At 42.1% G+C, this 24,082-nt stretch overlaps 1 protein-coding gene across 5 annotated transcripts in view; it reads left to right on the forward strand.

The window, feature by feature from the left end:
• LRP5 (LDL receptor related protein 5) overlaps positions 1-24,082 on the forward strand; it is a 254,917-nt gene that overhangs the window by 200,775 nt on the left and 30,060 nt on the right. For all 5 annotated transcript variants that reach the window (XM_054826766.1, XM_054826769.1, XM_054826770.1 and 2 more), the window contains 8 exons: positions 1,292-1,508; positions 3,064-3,353; positions 6,001-6,227; positions 6,548-6,732; positions 11,207-11,530; positions 13,742-13,944; positions 15,712-15,923; positions 21,091-21,281. In XM_054826766.1, the coding sequence (XP_054682741.1) occupies positions 1,292-1,508; positions 3,064-3,353; positions 6,001-6,227; positions 6,548-6,732; positions 11,207-11,530; positions 13,742-13,944; positions 15,712-15,923; positions 21,091-21,281 (1,849 nt within the window). The remainder of the gene's footprint in view (positions 1-1,291; positions 1,509-3,063; positions 3,354-6,000; positions 6,228-6,547; positions 6,733-11,206; positions 11,531-13,741; positions 13,945-15,711; positions 15,924-21,090; positions 21,282-24,082) is intronic.

The following is a 24,082-nucleotide window of genomic DNA, read 5'->3' on the forward strand; positions in this document are numbered from 1 at the left end:
ATAGTGAAGGCAACTTAATCACCTACAAAGTACAGGTTTAGTATTTTGATTCTGAATAAACAAATAACTTCCAAATAGTAGTAAAGAGGACACTATTTAAAAACTCAATCACAAGCCATGGTAGCCTAAATTAAAGCACAGCAGTTGTCTGCCTGTGAAGCATTTCTAGCAACAAATGGAGATTTGATTGAATCACACTAGAAAATAAATTGTCTTAAGTTGTGGTCTTTTGGTTTTAATATGATACTGAACTTGATGCTGCTTACAGTATAAATTTTCAGGTAGCACCTTAAAAATATTGTAGTTACATTGCAGCTACTTATTGCAATAAGTAGGATAGGGAAGAATCTGGGTATTTGTCAGATAAATATTTTTCCTGGGTCTTATAAATATACACTCTTAGTCATGGGTAAGAGATGTCCGGATGATTGAAAAGATTATTGCAGTTTGTGTAGTGGATGGAGGTGATTTTAGGCATGTGGCATGGGGAACTGTATGCGAACATTTTAATTTCCTGTCTTGCCCAATGATTATTGATCAGGGTCAGACTATATGAATCTCTTTCCTTATGCCAAGCAAAGTGGGGTAGCATGAGATCATTGTAGTAATTGGTTATGAAATAACTAAACAATAGCATATATATATATATATATATATCTCTATGGGGCTTATCCCCTCTCCAATACTGTTTTGCTTTCTCTGCAGTTTTAGGAATACAAATTTATTTAAGTCAATACTTACTCCACATCTTAAAGATCTTGCTTATCATGAGAGTGAGAAAAACTTAATTCTTTTGTGGTAAAAAAATGAAATTTCAGAAAGTGAAGATTCTACATGGCCTTCTTGTGCCCTGAAAGAATTCTGATGGCCTCTGTTCTCCGTGACTGAGTGCTGAAGGTCACTCCAGCAATCCGTTATTTCTGGGGAGAGAGTTCAGTAGTGAGACCAAGACATGAATGAAGATTAATAAGCTCATGAACCTCACTCCCATCCCAAAAAACACTCCCTTTGCAGTGGTCTTTGCAAGTTTGAACTGAGGCAAGTTAAATTCATGTTGCTTAGGTTTTTCAATGGAGAAGGGTGAGATAAGCCACTTTCAATCTTGTCATTCCAATATATTTCTCTTTCAACAAACCTAGAGTTATGTACTTTTGAAAGAAGCATGCTATGAATTTCAGAAAGTTCTTGCATCAAAATAGAGGAGTTGTCAAAATATGATTGATATTGCTATTTTAACTGTACCTGCATTAGAGAAGGTTATTTTTTTCCTTTTTTCTCATGTATCCCACAGGTCATAAATGTTGATGGAACAATGAGGAAAACCCTCCTAGAAGATAAGCTTCCACATATCTTTGGGTTCACGCTACTGGGAGATTACATCTACTGGACTGACTGGCAGAGACGAAGCATTGAAAGAGTTCACAAGATAAAGGCCAGCAGAGACGTCATTATTGATCAGCTGCCAGATTTAATGGGTCTTAAAGCAACAAGTGTTACCAAAGTGTTTGGTGAGCAAGAACAATTATAGGATGGATCTATAGTAGTTTCTAGATGGGCTTACTTTCATTAAGTAACTGTTGATCGCTTGTAATGAGAACAACTGTGGTCTCATATTTTAGAGTAATTTTAAAGGAAAACTGCACCTGTTGTTTGTAAAGTTGGGAAAATACAGTGTTGCAAAAGAAGTATGGGCTTTCAGAGTTTAGTGACATTGGACATAAGTCTTCCACAGCTTCCACTACACTCTTTGAATTTTAGTGAGGAGAATTTTATTCCTCCCTCAATCTATAGGAGTCATTACTTGTGGTGCTCATAAAATTGCTCCATTTTCTGTTGCTCTTTTCTTCCAGTACAAAGTCCCAGTGATGTTCAGTTAGCAGAATGCTTTTTACACATCAGGTGGTATAAGCAGAGTTAGTGGCCATTACAACGTTGCCTCAGAGCAGGTGGCACTTAAATATTAACTTTAACACATAAATTGTACGTAAATCTTCACAATTAAATCTCACCCTTAGCGTGGGATCAGCAGCTGGAGCTCCATGTTCTTCCACTGCATATGCTGAAAGGTGCAGCCACTGTTTTAAGACCTCTGCTAGCATTCTGCAGAGGAGTATGTCACAGGACCTGCTGGCTTCAGTGGTAACTTATGGGACGTGCATGTTCACCACAGATCTGTCTGCTACCTGGAGCACTGGAGTCTGGGCATAGCAGTAAATGGGATTTGTTGGTTGCTGTTAAAATTACTGAGAATAGTTGCAACAGAATCACATAAAGTAGGTTGTCAAATTACATCCTGCCAGTATATGGATTTCCAGCCTTTCAGGAAGCTGTACTTGAAGGATAATCAAGTCCTCAAGCTGCAAGTTATGACATCAGTCTGAAATATGTATGCTCTAAAAAGGGAAAATAAAAAGAAACCTGGTTGAGTCTGATCTTGGAGATTTTTTTTTTTTTTCTGTGGTAACAGTCTTGAAATATCTAAATCCTTGGTTCCAGCAGATGGAGAAAGGCACTCATCTTTTGGTCCTTTCCCCTCCACATTCCCTCCCTATCTAGTCATGGTTGTTCACACAAAAAAATAAGTGTGAGATTGTGGTGATCTGGTCAGAACTGCTTCTGCTAATGAATTTTCTCAGCTTTAAATTAAACAGCTGGGAAAGGACTGCAGTTATCCAGCTCTTTTCTCACCATTTTGTATCATTGAATATTTGTAAACCTGGTGGTTTCAAAGAGATGCAAAGATGGGGTACTTGGACAAAAATAACTAAGCTGAACATGTATGTAATTACCTGCCCTCAATGAAGGAATTTAATCTTTGGGGAAACTAGAAGGACATGTTTGTAGTTGTTATTGGTACTATAGGAGGGATAGGACCACCTTCCTAATCCTTGGGTAGAAGGAAACAAACAGTTTTGAATGTTGGTGGGGTTTTTTTAGAATTCCTGTGTTAACTTGTTTTGAAAAATTATAATTACACTGCATTTCCACTCAGCCCCTCCCTCCCCTTTCCTCCTTACCTCCATAATGAACCAATATCTGTTTTATTTTGTTTTGTTTTTTAAGGAACTAATTCATGTGCAGAAAACAACGGAGGCTGCAGCCATCTGTGTTTCTTTACACCTCAGGAGACCAGGTGTGCCTGCCCCATTGGCCTTGAGCTGTTGAGTGACATGAAGACTTGCATCATTCCTGAAGCCTTCTTAGTTTTCACAAGCAGAGCAGCAATTCATAGGATTTCACTTGAGACCAATAATAACGATGTTGCTATTCCTCTTACTGGAGTCAAGGAAGCATCTGCTCTGGATTTTGATGTCTCTGATAACAGAATCTATTGGACTGATGTTAGTTTGAAGGTATTACTGATGTGTGAATTCCCTGAATATAAAGCCACAGAGCCAGTTACTTTGATCTAACAAAGGTTTCTGTTACATGAACTGTCCTGCAGTTGCTAATGTTGTCATGAATTGCATCCAAGGACACTCTTGGAGATGAAGGGAGTTGCATTGTTGAATGCACAGTTGGGTGACAGGCACCTTCCTGCTTCAAATAAAAATCCAAACTGAGTGTCTGCTCATACCGAATGTCTAAGTCTTGGATGCTGCATGTGTTGCATCCATATATGTATCTATTGTAGAAAAGCTGTTTTCATGTCACATAGTAGAGTAACTTAGACTTTGAGCTTGGCAACCTCCTGAGCTTTCTATCCTCTTCCAGTTTTGACTTGGAAGGCAATCTTACTCAGTATTAACAGTTAGCAAGTCAACTTTGGATTGGTTGCTGTTGATCTGTGGCTCTGGTTTGGCACAGGAAAGGCCAGAGAACTTGTCCAGTCCCCTCCACACTGTGTTAAGCCCTTGCCTGCCCCCAGTTCTATCTCAGTGTATTCCCCAGGAGTTTGACATTTCCTGTGACATGTTTGGTTCACATCCAGGTGGATGCTAAAGTAAGTATTGTACTGTTCATCAGTGTTACTTTGCATTTCAAAGTGAACTAAGTAATGGTATAAAATGACAGATTCACTTCACTGGAGCTGAATTCCTCTGCTTAGCCTCTTAATAGGTTTTCCAATAGCAATCAAAGTTTCCTTGCCGATGTGCCTAAGCCGTAATAGGGAAAAGTTCGCTTTTAGTTACTGCAGGGCACGTGCAGTTTCCATAGCCTCTCTGTGAAGACTAATGAAGGTTGTGCTTCAGCATTAACAGTGCTGCTTGTGATGTGGATACCTTTCCTTCAGGAACAGTGCTGATGTAATAAATTATTGTACTGTTACTAAATAAATCTCACTCAAGCATGTGGTGAGCTGGAGCTATGGTCTTCTTAACCATTCGTAGTGGGAATTATATTACTTCAACTGCATCAGTGCGTATATCCCAGTCTCATTCTATGCAGAAATGGAAAACATTTTACTTGTTTGTGACTTCCTGAATTATCCAGCATACTGTATTTTCAAATATATATCAGCATATGTTTCAGCACATCTGCGTTTTCATAGAATCATAGAATGGTTTGGGTTGAAAGGGACCTTAAAGATCATCTAGTTCCAACCCCCCTGCTATCGGCAGGGACACCCTCCACTAGACCACATTGCCCAAAGCCTCATCCAGCCTGGCCTTGAACACTTCCAGGGATGGGGCCTCCACAACCCCTCTGGGCAACCTGTTCCAGTGCCTCACCACTCTAACAGTAAAGAATTTCTTTCTAACACCTAATCTAAATCGACCCTCCTTCAGCTTGAACCCATTACCCCTTGTCCTGTCACTACACTCCCTGATAAACAGTCCCTCACCATCTTTCCTGTAGGCCTCCTTCAGGTACTGGAAAGCCGCAATTAGATCTCCGCGGAGCCTTCTTTTCTCCAGGCTGAACAACCCCAACTTTCTCAGCCTGTCCTCATAGGAGAGGTGCTCCAGCCCTCCGATCAGCTTCGTGGCCCTCCTCTGGACTCGCTCCAACAGCTCCATGTCTCTCCTGTACTGGGGCCCCCAGAGCTGGACACAGTACTCCAGGTGGGGTCTCATGAGAGCGGAGTAGAGGGGCGGAATCACCTTCCTCGACCTTTTCATTCCTCTTGTCCCCCTACCTCCTGTAGCTTAGCAGCAGGTAGTGTAATTTCAGAGCCCGTAGTCATCTCCCTTTCCCTTATGACCACCGCTTCCCTGATCCCCTCCTGCCTCTGGTTATATGACTCATTTTCAAAAAGGGATTATACTTTTTCTGAGATTTGGGTTAAACCTGTAAAAATATACTACATGATTTCTGGTTTTGACTTTTACCTTTAAAAATATAAAATGTCTCTTAACGTTTATCAAATTATTAAGAAATTAATAGCTGAAATATTAGCTAGCATGTAGAATGATTGCTTAGTGTTGATAATAAGGGTGGGTAGTTGTGCAATGGTCCAGGAAGTTACTAATGATTTACCTGGGGGTTGTTTCAGTGCTCTTTGTTAGGAGTGGCTTATTTACATGTACACAGTCCTTGCCCTATGACTTGTTTTGTTGAGTGTACGTAACTAAAATGTAGATGGGATCAGCAAACTTGCTCCAGGTGACTGATCATGAGAAACAATTTAATTCAGATTTCTCTGAATTGAGATGTGTTTCTAAGACTTAAAACATTACAGTGAATTAAGTAATTAAAAAAACCCACTTTTTGTGTGCAAATAGACAGGAGGGAGAAGGGGCAAGAAAGAATCTCAGATCCATAGTGCTTTCTGAAAATCATATCCTTTTAAGATGTCTTGGACTGGTCATCATAAATCACTAGCTTTCTGAAAATTTAGGTCTTTTTATCCTGTGAATTGCTATATCTTTTTTGACAACAGAAATTTATTTTTAAAAATGTAAAACTGGCTGGTTTTTTTTAACTAATTTATTTTTGTACACTAAACTTCATAATAATTATTAATAAATAATAGTTAATAATGATTAATAATTATTCCTTTTTATTTCAGCGGGGTATCCGTCAACACTGTAATATTTTTAAACAATTGTTTTCCAGACCATAAGCCGAGCTTTCATGAATGGGAGCTCTGTTGAACATGTGATTGAGTTTGGGCTAGATTATCCTGAAGGAATGGCTGTAGACTGGATGGGAAAGAACCTCTACTGGGCAGATACTGGAACCAATCGCATTGAAGTAGCCCGCCTGGATGGACAGTATAGGCAGGTCCTTGTGTGGAAGGACTTGGACAACCCAAGGTCTCTGGCTCTTGACCCTACCAAAGGGTAAGGGACAATATTGTTTCTCGAAGCTTTGTGTGCATATTCTTGTACGTGACAAGTTAATTGGCAGTTTATATCGCTCCATTTCTTCAGGGTCTTTGAAAAGATGATAAACCCTCCACAATCCTATGGGTGACAATGAAAAATTGTTGATCATATTTTTCTGCCTTTGTCTAAAGAAGGAGTACTGTAATACTGCACATAACCACATGGGTTATTCATTTTTTTCAAGAACTGAAAATAAATTTAGAAAAATCAAAGCATGCAGCTAAACACAATCTTACATAGCTGATGTACTCTTTTTGTTCCACTTATAATTGCAGATACATGTACTGGACTGAATGGGGAGGTAAACCTAGGATTGTTCGAGCATATATGGATGGAACAAACAGCATCACTTTGGTGGATAAAGTGGGTCGTGCCAATGACCTCACTATCGATTACGCGGATCAGAGGCTATATTGGACCGACTTAGATACGAGCATGATTGAGTCATCAAATATGCTAGGTAATCTAGTGTTATATTGCAACAGCCAGTACAGAAATATGCACTGACCATAGTAAAGCAATTGAATAATATAAAATTGCAATAGTAAATCTTTGTGTGTATTTTTCTTATGAGAGGAAATGGAGAGTTAAATGTTTAAGGAGATTAAAAAAAAGCTTCCTAAATTTATAACCATATGATGATTTATAATGATGGTGAGATATGATATTATTTCTCTGTATTGATATGAAACTGCCTGTGCTTTACCAAAGCAGAGATAACTTCTGAGTGTCTCAAAGTATGGACAACTTACAGGTTCACTGTAAACCACTCCTGACTTTTCAGTCTGGACACTAATTTTCTGTTGAAGTATTATCTCTGTTTCCAGCTTCAGACTAGTTGTATTAGTTCAAAACCAAAATACTGCTTGCATTTCCTGCAGTCTGAAAGGCTGTGCAGCTACTTCTGCAGTGTATCACAGCATGTTTTGTACACAATTTTACACATTTTCATATCTTCCATTGGAATTTTGTTTATAGATACAAGGGGTGTGCTAAGATTTACTAAACTTTCCCATTTATATTGACATGATAACTAACTGGATAAAAGAAGGGACTTTTGTTTTCTGCAGCTGATATAGAGCTTTTGTATGGTCCAGATGTTTTGTAAATATTAAATGGTCTTCAAGGTTTTAGCTGAGGCAGATATCAATTCCTTTTTGAGAAAATTCCTTTTTGGATTTGATGGATGGACCACTCGGTGGATAAGGAATTGGTTGGATGGTCGCACTCAAAAGAGTTGTGGTCAACGGCTCAATGTCCAAGTGGAGACCAGTGACGAGTGGCATTCCTCAGGGATCGGTACTGGGACCGGCACTGCTTAACATCTTTGTCGGCGACATGGACAGTGGGATCGAGTGCACCCTCAGCAAGTTTGCTGAGAACACCAAGCTGTGTGGTGTGGTCGACACGCTGGAGGGAAGGGATGCCATCCAGAGGGACCTTGGCAGGCCCGTGCGAACCCTGTGAAGTTCAACAAGGCCAAGTGCAAGGTCCTGCACGTGGGTCAGCGCAATCCCAAGCACGACTATAGGCTGGGCGAGGAATGGATTGAAAGCAGCCCTGAGGAGAAGGACTTGGGGGTGTTGATTGATGAGAAGCTCAACATGAGCCGGCAGTGTGCTCTTGCAGCCCAGAAAGCCAACCATGTCCTGGGCTGCATCAAAAGAAGTGTGACCAGCAGGTCGAGGGAGGCGATTCCGCCCCTCTACTCCACTCTCGTGAGACCCCACCTGGAGTACTGCGTCCAGCTCTGGGGGCCCCAGTACAGGAGAGACATGGAGCTGTTGGAGCGAGTCCAGAGGAGGGCCATGAAGCTGATCGGAGGGCTGGAGCACCTCTCCTATGAGGACAGGCTGAGAGAGTTGGGGTTGTTCAGCCTGGAGAAAAGAAGGCTCCGCGGAGATCTAATTGGGGCTTACCAGTACCTGAAGGGGCCTACAGGAAAGATGGTGAGGGACTGTTTATCAGGGAGTGTAGTGACAGGACAAGGGGTAATGGGTTCAAGCTGAAGGAGGGTCGATTTAGATTAGGTGTTAGAAAGAAATTCTTTACTGTTAGAGTGGCGAGGCACTGGAACAGGTTGCCCAGAGAGGTTGTGGAGGCCCCATCCCTGGAAGTGTTTAAGGCCAGGTTGGATGAGGCTTTGGGCAACATGGTCTAGTGGAGGGTGTCCCTGCCCATGGCAGGGGGGTTGGAACTAGGTGATCTTTGAGGTCCCTTCCAACCCAAACCATTCTATGATTCTATGATTCCATGATAACAGAGTTTATGTGAGTTACCAAATGCCACTCAGTGAATCAGTGACAGTACCAGAAATGGAATCCAGAAGTTCCTGACCTGACATCCTATCCCTGTTCTGTTTTCAAGGAGAGGCTTTTGTGAGATGGGAATTAATACCTCTGGAATTCCAATGTAAAGATCAAAGTTTTTGTGGCAGAACATATGGTATTGAAGCAAAGTGATACAGGATTGTTACAGCAATGCTCTGATTGATGACATATATAATTTCCCTGCAACTCTTTTTTTTTTTTTTTAATCTGTGAAAAGCTATGTCGTGGTTTTACCCCAGCTGGCAGCTAAGCACCACGCAGCTGCTCACTCGCTCCCCCCCATCAGGATGGGGGAGAGAATTGGAAAAGTTAAAGTGAGAAAACTCATGGGTTGAGATAAAAACATTTTAATAGGTAAAGCAAAAGCCGCGTAAGCAAAGCAAAACAAGGAATTCATTCACCACTCCCCATGGGCAGGCAGGTGTTCAGCCATCTCCAGGAAAGCAGGGCTCTGTCACGCGTAACGGTTACTTGGGAAGACAAACACCATCGCTCCGAACACCGCCGCCCCCCCTTCTCTTCCCCCAAGCTCCTTATAAACTGAGCATGACGTCATATGGTATGGAATATCCCTTTGGTCAGTTTGGGTCACCTGTCCTGTCTGTGTCTCCTCCCAACCTCTTGTGCACCCCCAGCCATCCCACTGGCAGGGCAGTGCAAGATGCAGAAAAGGCCTTGGCCCTGTGTAAACACTGCTCAACAATAAGTCCATAGAACAAAAACATCTCTATATTATCAACACTGTCTCCAGCACAAATCCAAAACATATCCCCACACTAGCTACTATGAAGAAAATCAACCCTCTCAGCTAAAACCAGGACAAGCTACCATTAGAGTGAGATTTTTTTTTAAGGTGTTATTGTGTGTGCATATCTTCAGAGCATAGAAAATCTACTAAGCTCAGGAAAACAGGGAGTGTGATGCAGTTTTGGATTCCGAGACTATCACTGGTTTTACATTTCTGTAATGACAACTACTGAATGAAAGTTACTGTTTAGAAATTGCAGTGAGATGGTTTCTTTATTTAGAGTTGGGTTTTTTTCCATCCAGAGTGCATGATCTCTCAAAGCTCTTACTAGGCTTCTGAATTACACTTAGAGAAACAATTCCTGGAGGCAAGCTTGAACTAGAAGCTGTGGCATTGAGAAGAAACACAATATTGAAATTATCTGTGGTAAATTAAACTGGTTCTAAAGCTGAACCTAATGTTAACATTTATTTATTTGTGGTGAGAAAGTAGAAGGATGAGTGCTGAAGCTAACAGTATTGTATGATGTATTTTAGCAGATTATAAAGACTCAGGTAGATTTCTAGCTAGTGGGCTCATTGGTTAAGGAAACGTTATTAAACTTGTCCTGTGTTACGCAGTGCCAGTCTCCTTACTAGGAGAGATCTGAATGAGTGTTGCTGATAGAAACGTCTGCCCCACCAGCGATGAATGAATCTTCAGTGGATGAATGAATGCTGTTGCAGCTTAATCTTGTGCATTATAAACATTACCTAGCAGGAAAAAAATCACTCTTTTGGGAGATTTTCCTCTGTCTACTGACTATCAAAATTCAATTAGCTTATCTATTTCTGTCAAAAGAGCCTACCCCCTGAATTCATAACTGTGAACCAGAATTGCTTTAAGAAGTACCTGAGAGTATGCAGGATATCTGTGCCCCTAACTTCGACACTTTAGATGCTTAAACGTAGTTGGGAAGGTTGCCTCTATATTTAGTTCTGGTGATTTATAGGGAAATGGCTTCACGTTCTTGTTTTTGGGGTTTTCATTCCTTCTTCAGTCTTGGCCAAATGGGAGAGGGCATGATGGAAAGTAGGGCAGGGGAAGCAAAATGTGGTGTTCTGTAAAATCTAGCATTGGACATTTGTTTGAGGCAGGAAGAGATGATGCTGATGAAGGCTACATCTTTATTTGATGTAAAGTGGCAGAGATTCAGAGAGGTTTATGCTTGAAAATGTTTAGGAAGGTGATTTACAGTAAGACTTTATCTACTTTAGTAGTGCATCTCTGGCGGAGGCCATCTAATGGTCTAGAAGGTGTTAAATCTGTTGTGAATGTTGCTAACTGAGCCACTGAGTGTGGGAGTATTGGGACTTCTGCCAAACAAATCATTTCCTAATCTCTTAGGGTAACTGTATCTTAAATTGTACTGTGAAAGATTTGTGGTTTTTGAGTGAAACACCATAATTTCTCAGCAGTTTCTCTGTGAATCTCAAGTTTGTTGTCTGTTGTTGCTGTTGTGCATATTAATTGGGGGTTTTATTCCTGGAGCTGATAGTATTCGTGAATATGTTTTCCAATATTTATTTGGGGTGATAAGCATGAGACATACAGAGTAATATTCATTTAAATGACAATACATTGGCATAGTTTCAAAGTGCTCTGTAGGCACGAGGGTATCAGGATAAGATTTTTGAATGCAAGTGTTTAGGTTAGTTCTTGAGCAGATACTGCTTAATAATGAATCCCATGATGCTGACTTGGGAAATGAGGTTTTATTTTAAAAAGGGAAGAAAAAACTTTTTCTTGATACCAGTCACACTCTTCATTTCATGACTTGGGAATTGTCCTTTAGTTGATTATCCTTATTTTTTCAGGACAAGAACGAGAAATCATAGCAGATGATCTACCTCATCCATTCGGATTAACACAATACAGTGACTACATCTACTGGACAGACTGGAATCTTCACAGCATAGAAAGAGCAGACAAGATCAGTGGGAAGAACAGGACACTTATTCAGGGCCATCTGGATTTTGTGATGGATATATTGGTCTTCCATTCTTCACGTCAGGATGGCTTGAATGATTGTGTGCAAAATAATGGCCATTGTGGTCACTTGTGCCTTGCCATACCAAATGGATTTAGGTGTGGCTGTGCTGCTCATTATACCTTGGATCCCAACAGCAGGAACTGTAGTTGTAAGCCTTTTTGTTTGCTATTATATTCTTCAGTGCTTGTGGCTCCCAGGTGCTTGTGATTACTTTCAATATAGAAAGGGAAGGAATATCACAAGTCCATTTCAAAGGTTCTGGCTTTAAAGGTGATCTTTAAATATGAGGTCAGAGTATGGAGTTTTATATCAATTTTTGTGACATGAATTAGAGCTGAAGATTTGTATTTCAAATCTTAGAAATAACAGCACTGTCAAGTCTGGTCTTTCTTGTTTTATTAGATGTGCTTTCTAGGTGATTCAGCCATGTGATTGAAGGTTTCCCAGTCCTTACCTAAGTGTGTAGGTGGGTGGAAGAGAAATTCTAAACAAAAAATGTCTTTTTCTCTTAAGTGTTTAATAAAGTCAGCAAAAAAAAAATTCCAATAAAACAGCCTCCTAAGTAGTCTGTGAAACATGCACGTGCACTTGAAATTCATAAAATTTTGTTTCCCCCCTGTGTGTTATTATGAGCTTGCCAGTTCACTGGTTGTCCAATAAAGATTTAATTTTGTAGTTAAAATAGCAGATGAATAGAAAATGGACTGATGACTTTAAAAAAAAAAAACAAAAAAACACAACAAAACTTTGGGGATCCTGGCACAGTAGCATATAAGGAAATTTTAACTGGATGAAAGGATGGGTTTATGAAAGGCAGGTCTTTCTTGACTAACCTGATCTCTTTCTATGACAAAGTGACCCACTTAGTGGATGAGGGAAAGGCTGTGAATGTTGTTTACCTGGACTTTAGTAAAGCCTTTGACACTGTTTCGCACAGCATTTTCCTGGAGAAACTGGCTGCTCATGGTTGGACAGGTGTACTTTTCACTGGGTGAAAAACTGACTGGATGGCCAGACCCAATGAGTTGTGGTGAATGGAGTTAAATCCAGTTGGCAGGCCGTCACAAGCGGTGTTCCCCAGGGCTCACTACTGGGGCCAGTTCTGTTTAATGTCTTTATCAGTGATCTAGACAAGGGGATCAAGTGCACCCTCAGTAAGTTTGCGGACAACATCAAGTTGGGTGGGAGTATTGATCTGCTTGAGGGTAGGAAGGCTCTACAGAGGGATCTGTACAGGCTGGATCGATGGGCAGAGGCCAATTGTGTGAGGCTCAGTGCTGGGTCCTGCACTTGGGTCACAAGAACCTCATGCAACACGACAGCCTTGGGGAAAAGTGGCTGGAAAGCTGCCTGGTGGAAAAGGACCATGAGCCAGCAGTGTGCCCAGGTGGCCAAGAAGGCCAACAGCATCCTGGCTTCTGTCAGGAATAGTGTGGCCAGCAGGACTAGGGAAGTGATTGTCCCTTTGTACTCAGCACTGGTGAGACCGCACCTCAAGAACTGTGTTCAGTTTTGGGCCCCAACTGCAAGAAGGACATTGAGGTGTGGGAGTGTGTGCAGAGAAGGGCAGTGAAGGTGGTGAAGGGTCCAGAGCACAAGTCTTACGAGGAGCAGCTGAGGGAACTGGGTTTGGTTAGTCTGGAGAAAAGGAGGCTGAGGGGACCTTATTGGTCTCTACCTCATTCATTTGGATTAACGCAATACAGTGACTACGACAAAGGAGATTGTAGCCAGGTAGGTGTCAGTCTTTTCTCCCAAGTAACAAGTGATAGAACAAGAGGAAACTACCTCAAGTTGCACCAGGGGAGGTTTAGATTGGATATTAGGAAAAATTTCTTCACTGAAAGGATTATCAAGCACTGGAACAGGCTGCCTAGGGAAGTGGTTGAGTCACCATCACTGGAGGTACTTAAAAGCCGTGTAGTGGTGCTTAGGGACATGGTTTAGTGGTGGATTTGGCAGTGTTAGGTTAGCAGTTGGAGTCAATGATCTTAAAGGTCTTTTCCAACCTAAATGATTCTATGATTCTATGGTAATACAGGAAAACCTGTGGCTGTGTATTGCCCACTTCCACTGGTGTTACTTAAATTCCACAGGAGGAACCTAGTTGTTTTATAATATGAAAAGGAAATACTTTCTGGGTGAGGGTGTGCACATTTACCTTCCAGAAGTACACAAATAAACATTTTCAACTTAATACCAAAAATCTCCAATTATGAATTACCTTAGTTTTCATTGTGAATATAATTGTCTCTCTGGGATTTTGCCCTAAATATTCTTTGTTTCTGTGTGAGTGTATTTTTGACAATGTGACTTGCGACTTGCATTTTCTTATGCATTCCATTTTGGCTTGTTTCAGCCCCTGCCAGCTTCCTGTTGTTTAGCCAGAAATCTGCAATCAGCCGGATGATACCAGATGATCAGCAAAGTCCAGATATCATCCTGCCTATGCATGGTCTAAGGAATGTCAAGGCTATTGACTATGATCCCTTAGATAAATTAATCTACTGGGTGGATGGACGTCAGAATATTATAAAAAGAGCCAAAGATGATGGCACTCAGGCAAGTTTACATGTATATTGTTTTGTGTTAGTCTTTTTGTGTGCTTTGTACTTTATGCTTGACTTTCCCCTTCTATCCCCTGCACCAAGGAATCATCTGTTTAAACTTTACTCTTGCAAGTGCTTATTCATGTATATTCTATTTATATGTGAAAATTACTGAAGGCTTTTAGGATTGTGATTTTAGTTTGTACACAAAGAAGTGTAATAGTACATTGTATGTATCTGAAACTATAAGCCTTGAATTGTAAACTTTAGTTAAGGATAGGCACTGAAGTAAGGCAGACTTATTATTTATACTCAGGACAGATAAACTGTATTCTAAAATCAATATTGTGCATGCCAGTTGTGTGATAATATTGTTATCATTGTAAAGCTAAGCTCTCTCAAAATGAAATCTCTCAGCTATCCAAGCTGTAGTGAAACCCGAAGTGAATGCAGAGTTGATTGCTGTGCCAGATAGGGATAGGCTTATCTGCATGCTTAATTGTTTTACTGAGCTGGGGACATTATTCTTTTGCACTAGTTATTCACATAACAATGGAAGGAAGTGTACTGTTCTTCCAGGCAGTGTTATGTGTTAACACAGCTTAACTCCCAGGTCAAGATAACAAATTCTTTAAAAACTATGGTTTGAATAAGAATATAAAATGAAATGGAAAAATGGGCATTTTCCTAGTTCTTGGGCAGTCATATCTAAGCAATATTACATTATATCAATGTAATATAATGAAATGGACTGGTCTCTTCATGCATATAGAGACTCAGCGGTTTTATGGTTTCCTTTAAAGGAAGAGATAACAATTTCATTTTTGGCCGTTTCTTTTAAGATTGGGAGGAGTTATGTTGAGATGAGCAGCTAGTTGGGTTGCAGATGAATTTTGAAAAAGTTTTGCTCTTACTTTTTGGGATTATGCGAGGTGCTAATTGTTGTAGTCTAGCTTCTCTTTGGTACTTGCTAGGTGCAAATTGCAATGGAGATTCATTTGCTCTGTGTTTTCCTCTACCTTGGTCACACAGCTTTGAAGATGCAGATCCCCTGCAAATTTTGACTTTCCAATTTTCACTAACTGTATTTGCTTAAGTTTGCTAAATGGTGCTGTTTGCAGATGATGCATATGCATTTCATACCTGGTAATGTTACCTTTGATTTCAGGAAAAGAATGATTTCTTTTTATTTCTAGGCACGCTGTCAAGACAAAATAGAGATAAAGTTTTAAATAAGCAGAGCTGTAGCCATTTGACATGTAAGCAAACAGAAGCAAGTTTCATTAAAAGATTTTATTTTTTAAGAGAGGCCAGGACCTAAAGAAAAACGATATCTACTACACTACAAATAAAGTAAGGAAACTTTGGCAAGAGATAGAGATCTGTTCTGCTGACTGTATAACAGTACAGGTCTGGCCAGAAGGCTTCCTTGTTTCTTGCATTCTTTCATTCAAGATTGTTCCATGCATAAACATTCACTATTGTTTTCTTCCATCTCCTGCTAATTAATTCTATTTCTAGGAGGCCCCACAACTGCTTTCTGGGGAATTTTGCATAATCTTACAGATTTTGTCCAGATGTTTTTCCTCTAATCCACAGTTTGAATCAAATCTTTTTTTGTTAAGCTTTATTGCATTTCTTGTATTTGTTGTTTCCTTGTGGGTGGTTTTAGGTGTTTTTGGACCATCAGGTAGGTAAACCATGCTTTCTGTGCAATCAGTGTTCTTCAGTCAATATCAGAATAATTACTGGAAATTGTTCCCTGTATGTTGTCCTGCAGCCTTTCACTGTCATGAGTACTCCAAACCAAAGCCAGAACCCAGAGAAGCAGCCACATGACCTCAGCATCGATATATACAGCCATACCTTGTACTGGACCTGTGAGGCCACAAATTCAGTCAATGTCCACAGGCTGAACGGAGAGTCAATTGGGATGGTGCTGCGAGGGGATCACGACAAGCCCAGAGCCATTGTAGTGAACGCAGAGCGAGGGTGAGATTCCTTTCTGTACCTTGTACAGAGCACTCTTGCAATGTATATCAGCTGTGTGTGTAAATGTTGTGTTGCATCTGTATATTTTAAAAAGGAGAATTTTTACATATTTAATTGTTCAGAATGTAGTTGACTGTCTGATTCTGGCTTTTAAAGGTATTCAGCTTTCTCTTCCTGTTCACTCTTTGCTGCCTCCTCTGGTGTGCCATCTTAGACATTCACACAGCCACGTGGTTGGTTATAGTGAGGAAAGCAGTGGGTAAAACAATGCAAAACCACCTTATCCTATTTGCTGCATGAGTGCACAGCCTCGCCACCTAATAGGAAAAACAGGAGAGTTTACACTGTGTTTATATCAGCTGGGGATCTGGCTCATAAATGTTTGGTCATCGTAGAACAAATGTGTCCAGGAAAAAAATGGAATCTCTCATATCATACAGCTATTCCTGCTAATATAATAGTATAAAGTTAAAGAAACAAACCCTTTATGTTCTATATATTTTTAAGTTAGTTCTGCCTTGATGTGTATCTCAAAAATATCCGAAATTAATTAAAACAGGTAGGATACACTAGAGTGATTTCCCACAGGAAGAAAATAGGTTATTTTGCTGCAAAGCAGTTTTGGTTAGATTCAGCAGGCCTCATCTCCACTTCAGGTGGTTAGTAGCTTCATACTGGGAGGTCAAAGATGGTCCTTTACTGTTCTCTTTAAAACGTTAGATGCTTAAATCCCAATTTACTACTTACCATGTGCTTGACAGATGTTGAATGACAATATTTCATAACTGTGTGGATACAGTAGTACCCAGACACTCTATCTGGAGCATTTATGGGATTGGTGTTTTACACAACACTCAGTGTACTCTGCACAGTTCAAAAACTGGTGTGAGGAGAGGGGCATTAGAGGAAAGATTCTAATCTTATTAGGACTAAGTCACTTGGACATAGTTTGTATTTATAAAAGTTTATCTGCTTTCTCCATTAAAATGGGAGTTTGGGTGTCTTGATCTCTAAAACTCAACTTTTCTAGTCAGGTTTTCAAATGATTTAAAGGTAAATCTGTTTTAAAATTAAAGGAGGAAAAGATGGGGGAGAGACTATGCTGAATACTGTGACTACCTGGGAGAGTTGAATGAGTGACCTGTGTACTGAACTTCTGCCATAGTTCCAGAAATCCTTCCCTCCACATCTTCTATGGCTTCATGTTCTGACTCCTGCCTCTCCTCCTTGTGCCATCATGAAATGCTATGCAGCAATGTAGCCCACTGTATTAGGGAGTTTGCTCATGTTATCAACCACTGAAAAAATGGTGGACTTTTCCCTGATGGAGTTCTCTGTTCATCATGTGGCGCCCAACGTGGGGCACGAAGGGTCGTGATAACGACAAGTTTGACCCAAGTGTGTTAAAACAAAGTTGTTATAAGCATTTATAATGTTATTGAAACAGTCGCTGGTCATAATGATGTTCTGTTTGGTCACATGGCTCTGTTTTGTAAACCCGTGTTTACTCTATGTAATCCCTGCGGCGCTGTTTATCATCTCTGGGAGAGGGGTGTATGTTCTCATGTTGTTGTATTGTGTGATAATGACTTATGATAAGATATCATCGACGGTCATGAGTCTGAGCTGGTACTTGTATGTAGCATTTCTGTCAGGCCCGTACCTTGGTCAGTATCTTTCAAAACTGATTAATAATTGCACCCAATCTATGGGAAAGACGGGGGGGGATACCTTCTCCCACTCTTTCACCTCCCCTTTCCCCTTTTGGTTGGTTACAACAATTTTTGAGAATTTTGAATACCCTTGGAATGTTCAGGCCAGTATATTCCTATTGCTATGTCTCCTGCATGTCTTCCAAGTCCTGTTCAGGGTTAGCAAAAATTGTTTCAAGAATACCACCCAGGGATCTTCCCCAAGGCTGAATGGTCAGGGCTGGCATGGCATGTGGGAGAGTATGGGCGGGTATCTAGAGACCTTCTCACCCCCAATGGTTTGGAGCTTCACCCCCGAACAACTGCAAGACCCTGATAAAATGGTAGAATATTTGAAAGGAAAATGCTGTGGGGATTCTAAGGAGACACAACTTACTGGGCTGTGCTGGGCCCTGGCCACAATCTATCAAACACTGCTTGAGAGTAGACAGCACCACCCAGAGGGAGAGAGCAGACCCACAGGCTCTGCAGCTGCCCAAGCTCCCACAACAGGCCCTGCAGCTACCCAAGCTCCCGCAACAGGCACTGCAGCTACCCAAACCCCCGCAACAGGCACTGTAGCCGAGCCAAAAGATCAACCCATACCAGTATCAGTCGCCCCTATACACAAAAAGAAATACGCAAGGAAATCGGTTCGCTTAGTGAAAGATGATGATGAACCGGGACCATCACGAGAACAAGAAGAAGAGCCAGAACCAGAAGTGATCACCTGATCCCTGTCCCCGAGTGAGCTGTGAGATATGCGGAAAGATTTCAGCCGCCTTCCAGGGGAGCACATTATTACCTGGCTGCTCCGCTGCTGGGATGACGGGGCCAGTAGCCTGGAACTGGAGGGCAGGGAGGCCAAGCAGCTAAGTCCCTAGTCTAGGGAAGGGGGCATTGACAAGGCAATTGGGAAGAAGGCACAGGCCCTCAGCCTCTGGAGGCGACTCCTGTCAAGTGTGAGGGAAAGGTATCCTTTCAGCGAAGATGTCGTATGTCGGCCAGGCAAGTGGACCACCATGGAGAGAGGTATCCAATATCTGAGGGAATTAGCTGTGCGGGAGATGGTTTATTATGATCCAGACAACACACAGTTGCCCGCAGACCCCGATGAAGTCCAGTGTACCCGACCCATGTGGCGAAAATTTGTACGAAGTGCACCATCATCATACACCAACTCACTGGCAGTCATCGACTGGAAAAGTGAAGAGGCACCCACAGTGGACGAAGTGGCTGGCTGACTCCGGCAATATGAAGAGAGCCTTTCTTCCTCCCTTGTCTCGGCTGTGGAGAAACTGTCCCAGGACGTCCGGCAACTCAAAGAGGATATATCTTACTCCCCACCTGTACAGACCTGTATTGCAGCTGTTAGGAGTAAGCGTTTTTCTGCTCCAGAGAGGGGATATAGAGCATACACACCACGAGATATCCTGTGGTTTTATCTGCGTGACCACGGAGAAGACATGAGGAAATGGGATGGGAAGCCTACCTCAACCCACCACAGTCTTTTTTGGCGCCCAACGTGGGGCATGAGAAAAATCGAGATAAGGACAGTAATTGGAGGAGGTAACGGGCAAAACATTGACTGAACTTAGCTTGAGAGTGAAATAGTGGTGAAGGGACGAGAGGTGGATTCTGTGTGTATTGTCCACTCTTGTTTGGTGTTGTGATAGTGTTGTTTTGATTTTGGTGGGGGGAATTCTTTTCTCTTTTTCCTTGTTGATGTGATTAGTATGTGTGTAGTTTTTGTATTGAACGTATATTTTAATGATAATTCTTAAATATGTGATTCACAGAGGCGAGGGGTGGAATGTGTTGGGTTTGCGTGGCAAGGTTTTGGTAACGGGGGGGGCTACAGGGGTGGATTCTGTGAGAAGCTGCTAGAAGCTCCCCCTGTGTCTGATAGAGCCAATGCCAGCCGGCTCCAAGATGGACCCGCCGCTGGCCAAGGCCAAGCCAATCAGCGCCTCTGTGATAACATATTTAAGAAGAAGAAAAAGACTTAGAGAGAGCGAGCTTTTGCAGCCGGAGAGAGGAGTGAGAAGATGTAAGAAACTCTGCAGACACCAAGGTCAGTGCAGATGGAGGGGGAGGAGGTGCTCCAGGTGCCAGAGCAGAGATCCCCCTGCAGCCTGTGGTGAAGGCCATGGTGAAGCAGGCTGTCCCCCTGCAGCCCATGGAGGAAGGATGAGGGGGTGTAGAGATTCCACCTGCAGCCCATGGAGGACCCCACGCCGGAGCAGGTGGAGGCACCTGAAGGAGGCTGTGGCCCTGTGGGAAGCCCATGCTGGAGCAAGTTCCTGGCCAGACCGGTGGACCCGTGAAGAGGGGAGCCCACGCCAGGGCAGGTTTGCTGGCAGGACTTGTGACCCCGTGGGGGATCCCACGTTGGAGCAGTTTGCTCCTGAGGGTCTGCACCCCGTGAGAGGGACTCCATGCTGGAGCAGGGAAACGATGAGAGGAGTCCTCCCCCTGAGGATGAAGAAGCGGCAGAAACACCGTGAGATGAACTGACCGTAACCCCCATTCCCCATCCCCCTGTGCCGCTGAGGGGGGGAAGGTTGAAGCCGGGAGTGAAGTCAAGCCCAGAAAGATGGGAGGCGTGGGGGGAGGTGTTTTAAGAGTTGATTTTATTTTCTCATTCCTCTACCCTGTTTTGCTTGGTAATAAATTAGATGAATTCCCTCTCTAAGTTCGGTCTGTTTTGCTCGTGACAATAATTAGTGAGTGATCTCTCCCTGTCCTTATCTCGACCTACAAGCATTTCGTTATGCCTTTTCTCCCCTGTCTAGTGAATGAGGGGAGTGAGAGAGCGGCTCTGGTGGGCACCTGGCCTCCAGCCAGGGTCAACCCACCACAGTGCACAAGCCCTTTTTTCCCTATGCAGGGGAAGGGCAGAGATTGCTTCCATTTGCAACTGAACTGGTTTAGGCAGATATAAACAATTCATAGAAGTAAGACATCAGAAACATGCCATCCTCAGTTGTTCTTCCTTCTGTTATCTTTGCTCCTGTCAAGTTTGGTAGGAACTTCTACTTGATGAGAAGGAAGGCAACCCAAAAGGAGAGGATATGATGGTTAATGTTTTTTGACAGAAAGAGCTTCTGGCTTTGATTCACAGATGGAGACAGCTTTACCTAAGGACGGTTGCAGAAAGTTTGGGCTAGTCTCTCATAACCCCCACCTCCGCTGCAGGAACAGTGCTGACAGCACAGCAGTGCCGAGTGTTGAGGCATTTTATGGCCTGTTGTATCAAGGACAAATGCTATTAATTTCAGGCTATCTCAATATGCCAGTTAGTAAATGTTTGGCGTTCTGCAGCTGACAGATCTGGGTATTTGCAGCTGGGAGCAACAGTCACTCCAGTCATCCCTGTGTAAACCATTCCCATTTACAACAAAGAACCTGTGTGCTAAGGTGAGTTGCCTCCTTTCTGAAGCTGTGAGTTAAGCGGCTGGTGTCTTTGTTCTCAGGTACATGTACTTCACCAACATGCAAGAGCGAGCTCCCAAGATTGAGCGTGCAGCCCTTGATGGCACAGAGCGAGAAGTGCTTTTTACAACTGGGTTGATCCGACCAGTAGCACTGGTGATTGACAACAAACTTGGAAAGCTTTTCTGGGTGGATGCAGATCTGAAGCGCATTGAGAGTTGTGATTTGTCAGGTATGTGGTATGCAGTTAAACATTTGAAGTAGAGTGTGTGTATGTATAGCACATCATTCCCTCTTGGATGCAGACTCCAATAACTTCTATATCCCCACTGTTGCCAGTTCTTGCCTGTCATGTTACAGCTTGGAAGATGGACTGTGCCCTTGCATAGTACAACATAAAACGCAGAAGAGTCTGTTTATTATTTATTGTTTTAGATCTAAGTCTTGAATGAATAAGACCTGACAACAGGACTTAGGTAAACTGATAAATTAATAAATCAGCAGCTAGGCCATCACATGCAGGTACTTGTATCCTGTGATTGCAGCTTCCTTTGTACACATTCATTCTTTTTGTGACATTAGTACTCCATGTAAGCATATGTTTGCATACTGGATATATATTTTAATCCAATTCTTTGGATCTTTTTACAGGGAAAACTAAATATTCTCTGGTTAATATTGAACCAAAGCTTTTAGTGTATATTTATTTGATGGGGTCACAACTAAAGAATCAAACCCTATACGTAAGATAAAAGCAGGGGTAAGCTACAGGATTAAAAGAAAACAATGTTTATTAACTAGAGGATACGTATCACATAACCAGAAAACTATGGTTGTATTTGATCCAGCTGAGCACACTGTAATTTGATTCACTGAACTGTTGATTTTTAAATGAGTTAACAGCATATTTTTATTTTAAAATACTTTGCAGTCTTGTATCACAACGTCAGAAAAAATTGACAACCAAGGTTATGTTGGCTTGAATTAGTTCCTCTAAAAAGTATTTTCTGACCAAAACACTTTAAAATGGGCACATATTAGCAAAAGGGTTTTAGTGTAAACTGAGGCTGCTGAATAAATTGGACTGAAATTGTGTATAGCATCCTTCATGCCAATTAGACTGGTCTAGACGACCTTATTCCCTCATAGGCTTGCTGAGATGACATGGTTATGGAGGTTTCTGAAGCTTGCGCTACACCTTAATTAACAGCATCCTGTTAAATCATGGAATAGCCTCAGATGTCCCATGCTTAACTTTCAGAGGGGGATGAAGGAACTATAAAGCTGTCTAACAGTTTTCTTTACGAGGTTCTTGAATTTTTCAGTTGGAGTTGTGGATGCTTTTTAGACGTTCATAAACCATTTCAAATAACTTGACTGCCACACCATTAGTGTTTTACATTATTGTTGAAGTGACTGGAAAAGCTATAAAATTGCTGTGGTGAAACCATGCTTTGTTTTAAATTATACTTTAAATAGAGGAATTGTGTGTCCTTCCTGCTTAATATTCTTTGCATTTAACTATTGATTTCCATCTTGAAAAGACTATACATCTGTTTGATTCCCAGATCAGTGCTATAGGTGCCTTTTGCCTCTCTTTTTATTATTCATTAATAATTTGGACTATCATTTACTCAGGATCAAATCCAATGTAATTGTAGTATAGATTAATCACCTTATCCAGTGCTATCTCCAGCAGCTTCCCAAACCACCAATGTCATTTTTTTGCAGATGAGGGAGAAAAAAGATGATGCTTGTGTACACCCCCAAAAACTATTAAATATAGCCTGCTTCAGGCCTGGATTTAGGAGGCTGTTCAAGCAGGCTAGGATTCTAGCAGGACTGCTAGCTTGCAAGTATCACCTGACACCTCATATATTCATGATTTCAGGATGCCTTCAGGTTATCCTTCAGGAAACCAGCTTGCATTTTATTTCTAAAAGAAAGAGCATTTTTGCATTTAAAAAATCATGAAGGCAGAAGTTTTCTTTATATTGAGTTGAAATTAGGCTTTCCTGTTCTTGTGGTATCTTGAATGCAGCTAAAAATTGTGCTTTTGGGTCAAAATGTGAGGCTTAGTGTGGCAAAAGGACAGTTGTCTTCAAAAATCCAATGGCACTGAAGTTCATAGGAGCAAAGGGTGCTCAGCAGGTTGCAGGGCAAATAAACAAAGCGTCCTGTGCTTTGTTCACTGAGAATCTTCTGTCAAAATGTTTCCTAGTATTTCTAAATGTTAAGACCTGCTTAGCAGAAGACAAATTCTCAGGAACTGCACTGCTAGAGAGTAGTACTAAGGGTCAGGTTTAGAGCCCATTTAGTGAAAACAGTGCAGGTGAATCTATTCTGTTCTTTTACTCTTTACAAGAGTAGAATCATAGAATGGTTTGGGTTGGAAGGGACCTCAAAGATCATCTAGTTCCAACCCCCCTGCCATGGGCAGGGACACCCTCCACTAGACCACGTTGCCCAAAGCCCCATCCAACCTGGCCTTAAACACTTCCAGGGATGGGGCCTCCACAACCTCTCTGGGCAACCTGTTCCAGTGCCTCGCCACTCTAACAGTAAAGAATTTCTTTCTAACACCTAATCTAAATCGACCCTCCTTCAGCTTGAACCCATTACCCCTTGTCCTGTCACTACACTCCCTGATAAACAGTCCCTCACCATCTTTCCTGTAGGCCTCCTTCAGGTACTGGAAAGCCGCAATTAGATCTCCGCGGAGCCTTCTTTTCTCCAGGCTGAACAACCCCAACTCTCTCAGCCTGTCCTCACAGGAGAGGTGCTCCAGCCCTCCGATCAGCTTCGTGGCCCTCCTCTGGACTCGCTCCAACAGCTCCATGTCTCTCCTGTACTGGGGCCCCCAGAGCTGGACGCAGTACTCCAGGTGGGGTCTCACGAGAGCGGAGTAGAGGGGCAGAATCACCTCCCTCGACCTGCTGGTCACATTTATTTTGATGCAGCCCAGGACATGGTTGGCTTTCTGGGCTGCAAGCGCACACTGCCGGCTCATGTTGAGCTTCTCATCAATCAACA

Source organism: Grus americana, chromosome 5 (assembly GCF_028858705.1).
Source record: "Grus americana isolate bGruAme1 chromosome 5, bGruAme1.mat, whole genome shotgun sequence".
NCBI lineage: Eukaryota > Metazoa > Chordata > Aves > Gruiformes > Gruidae > Grus > Grus americana.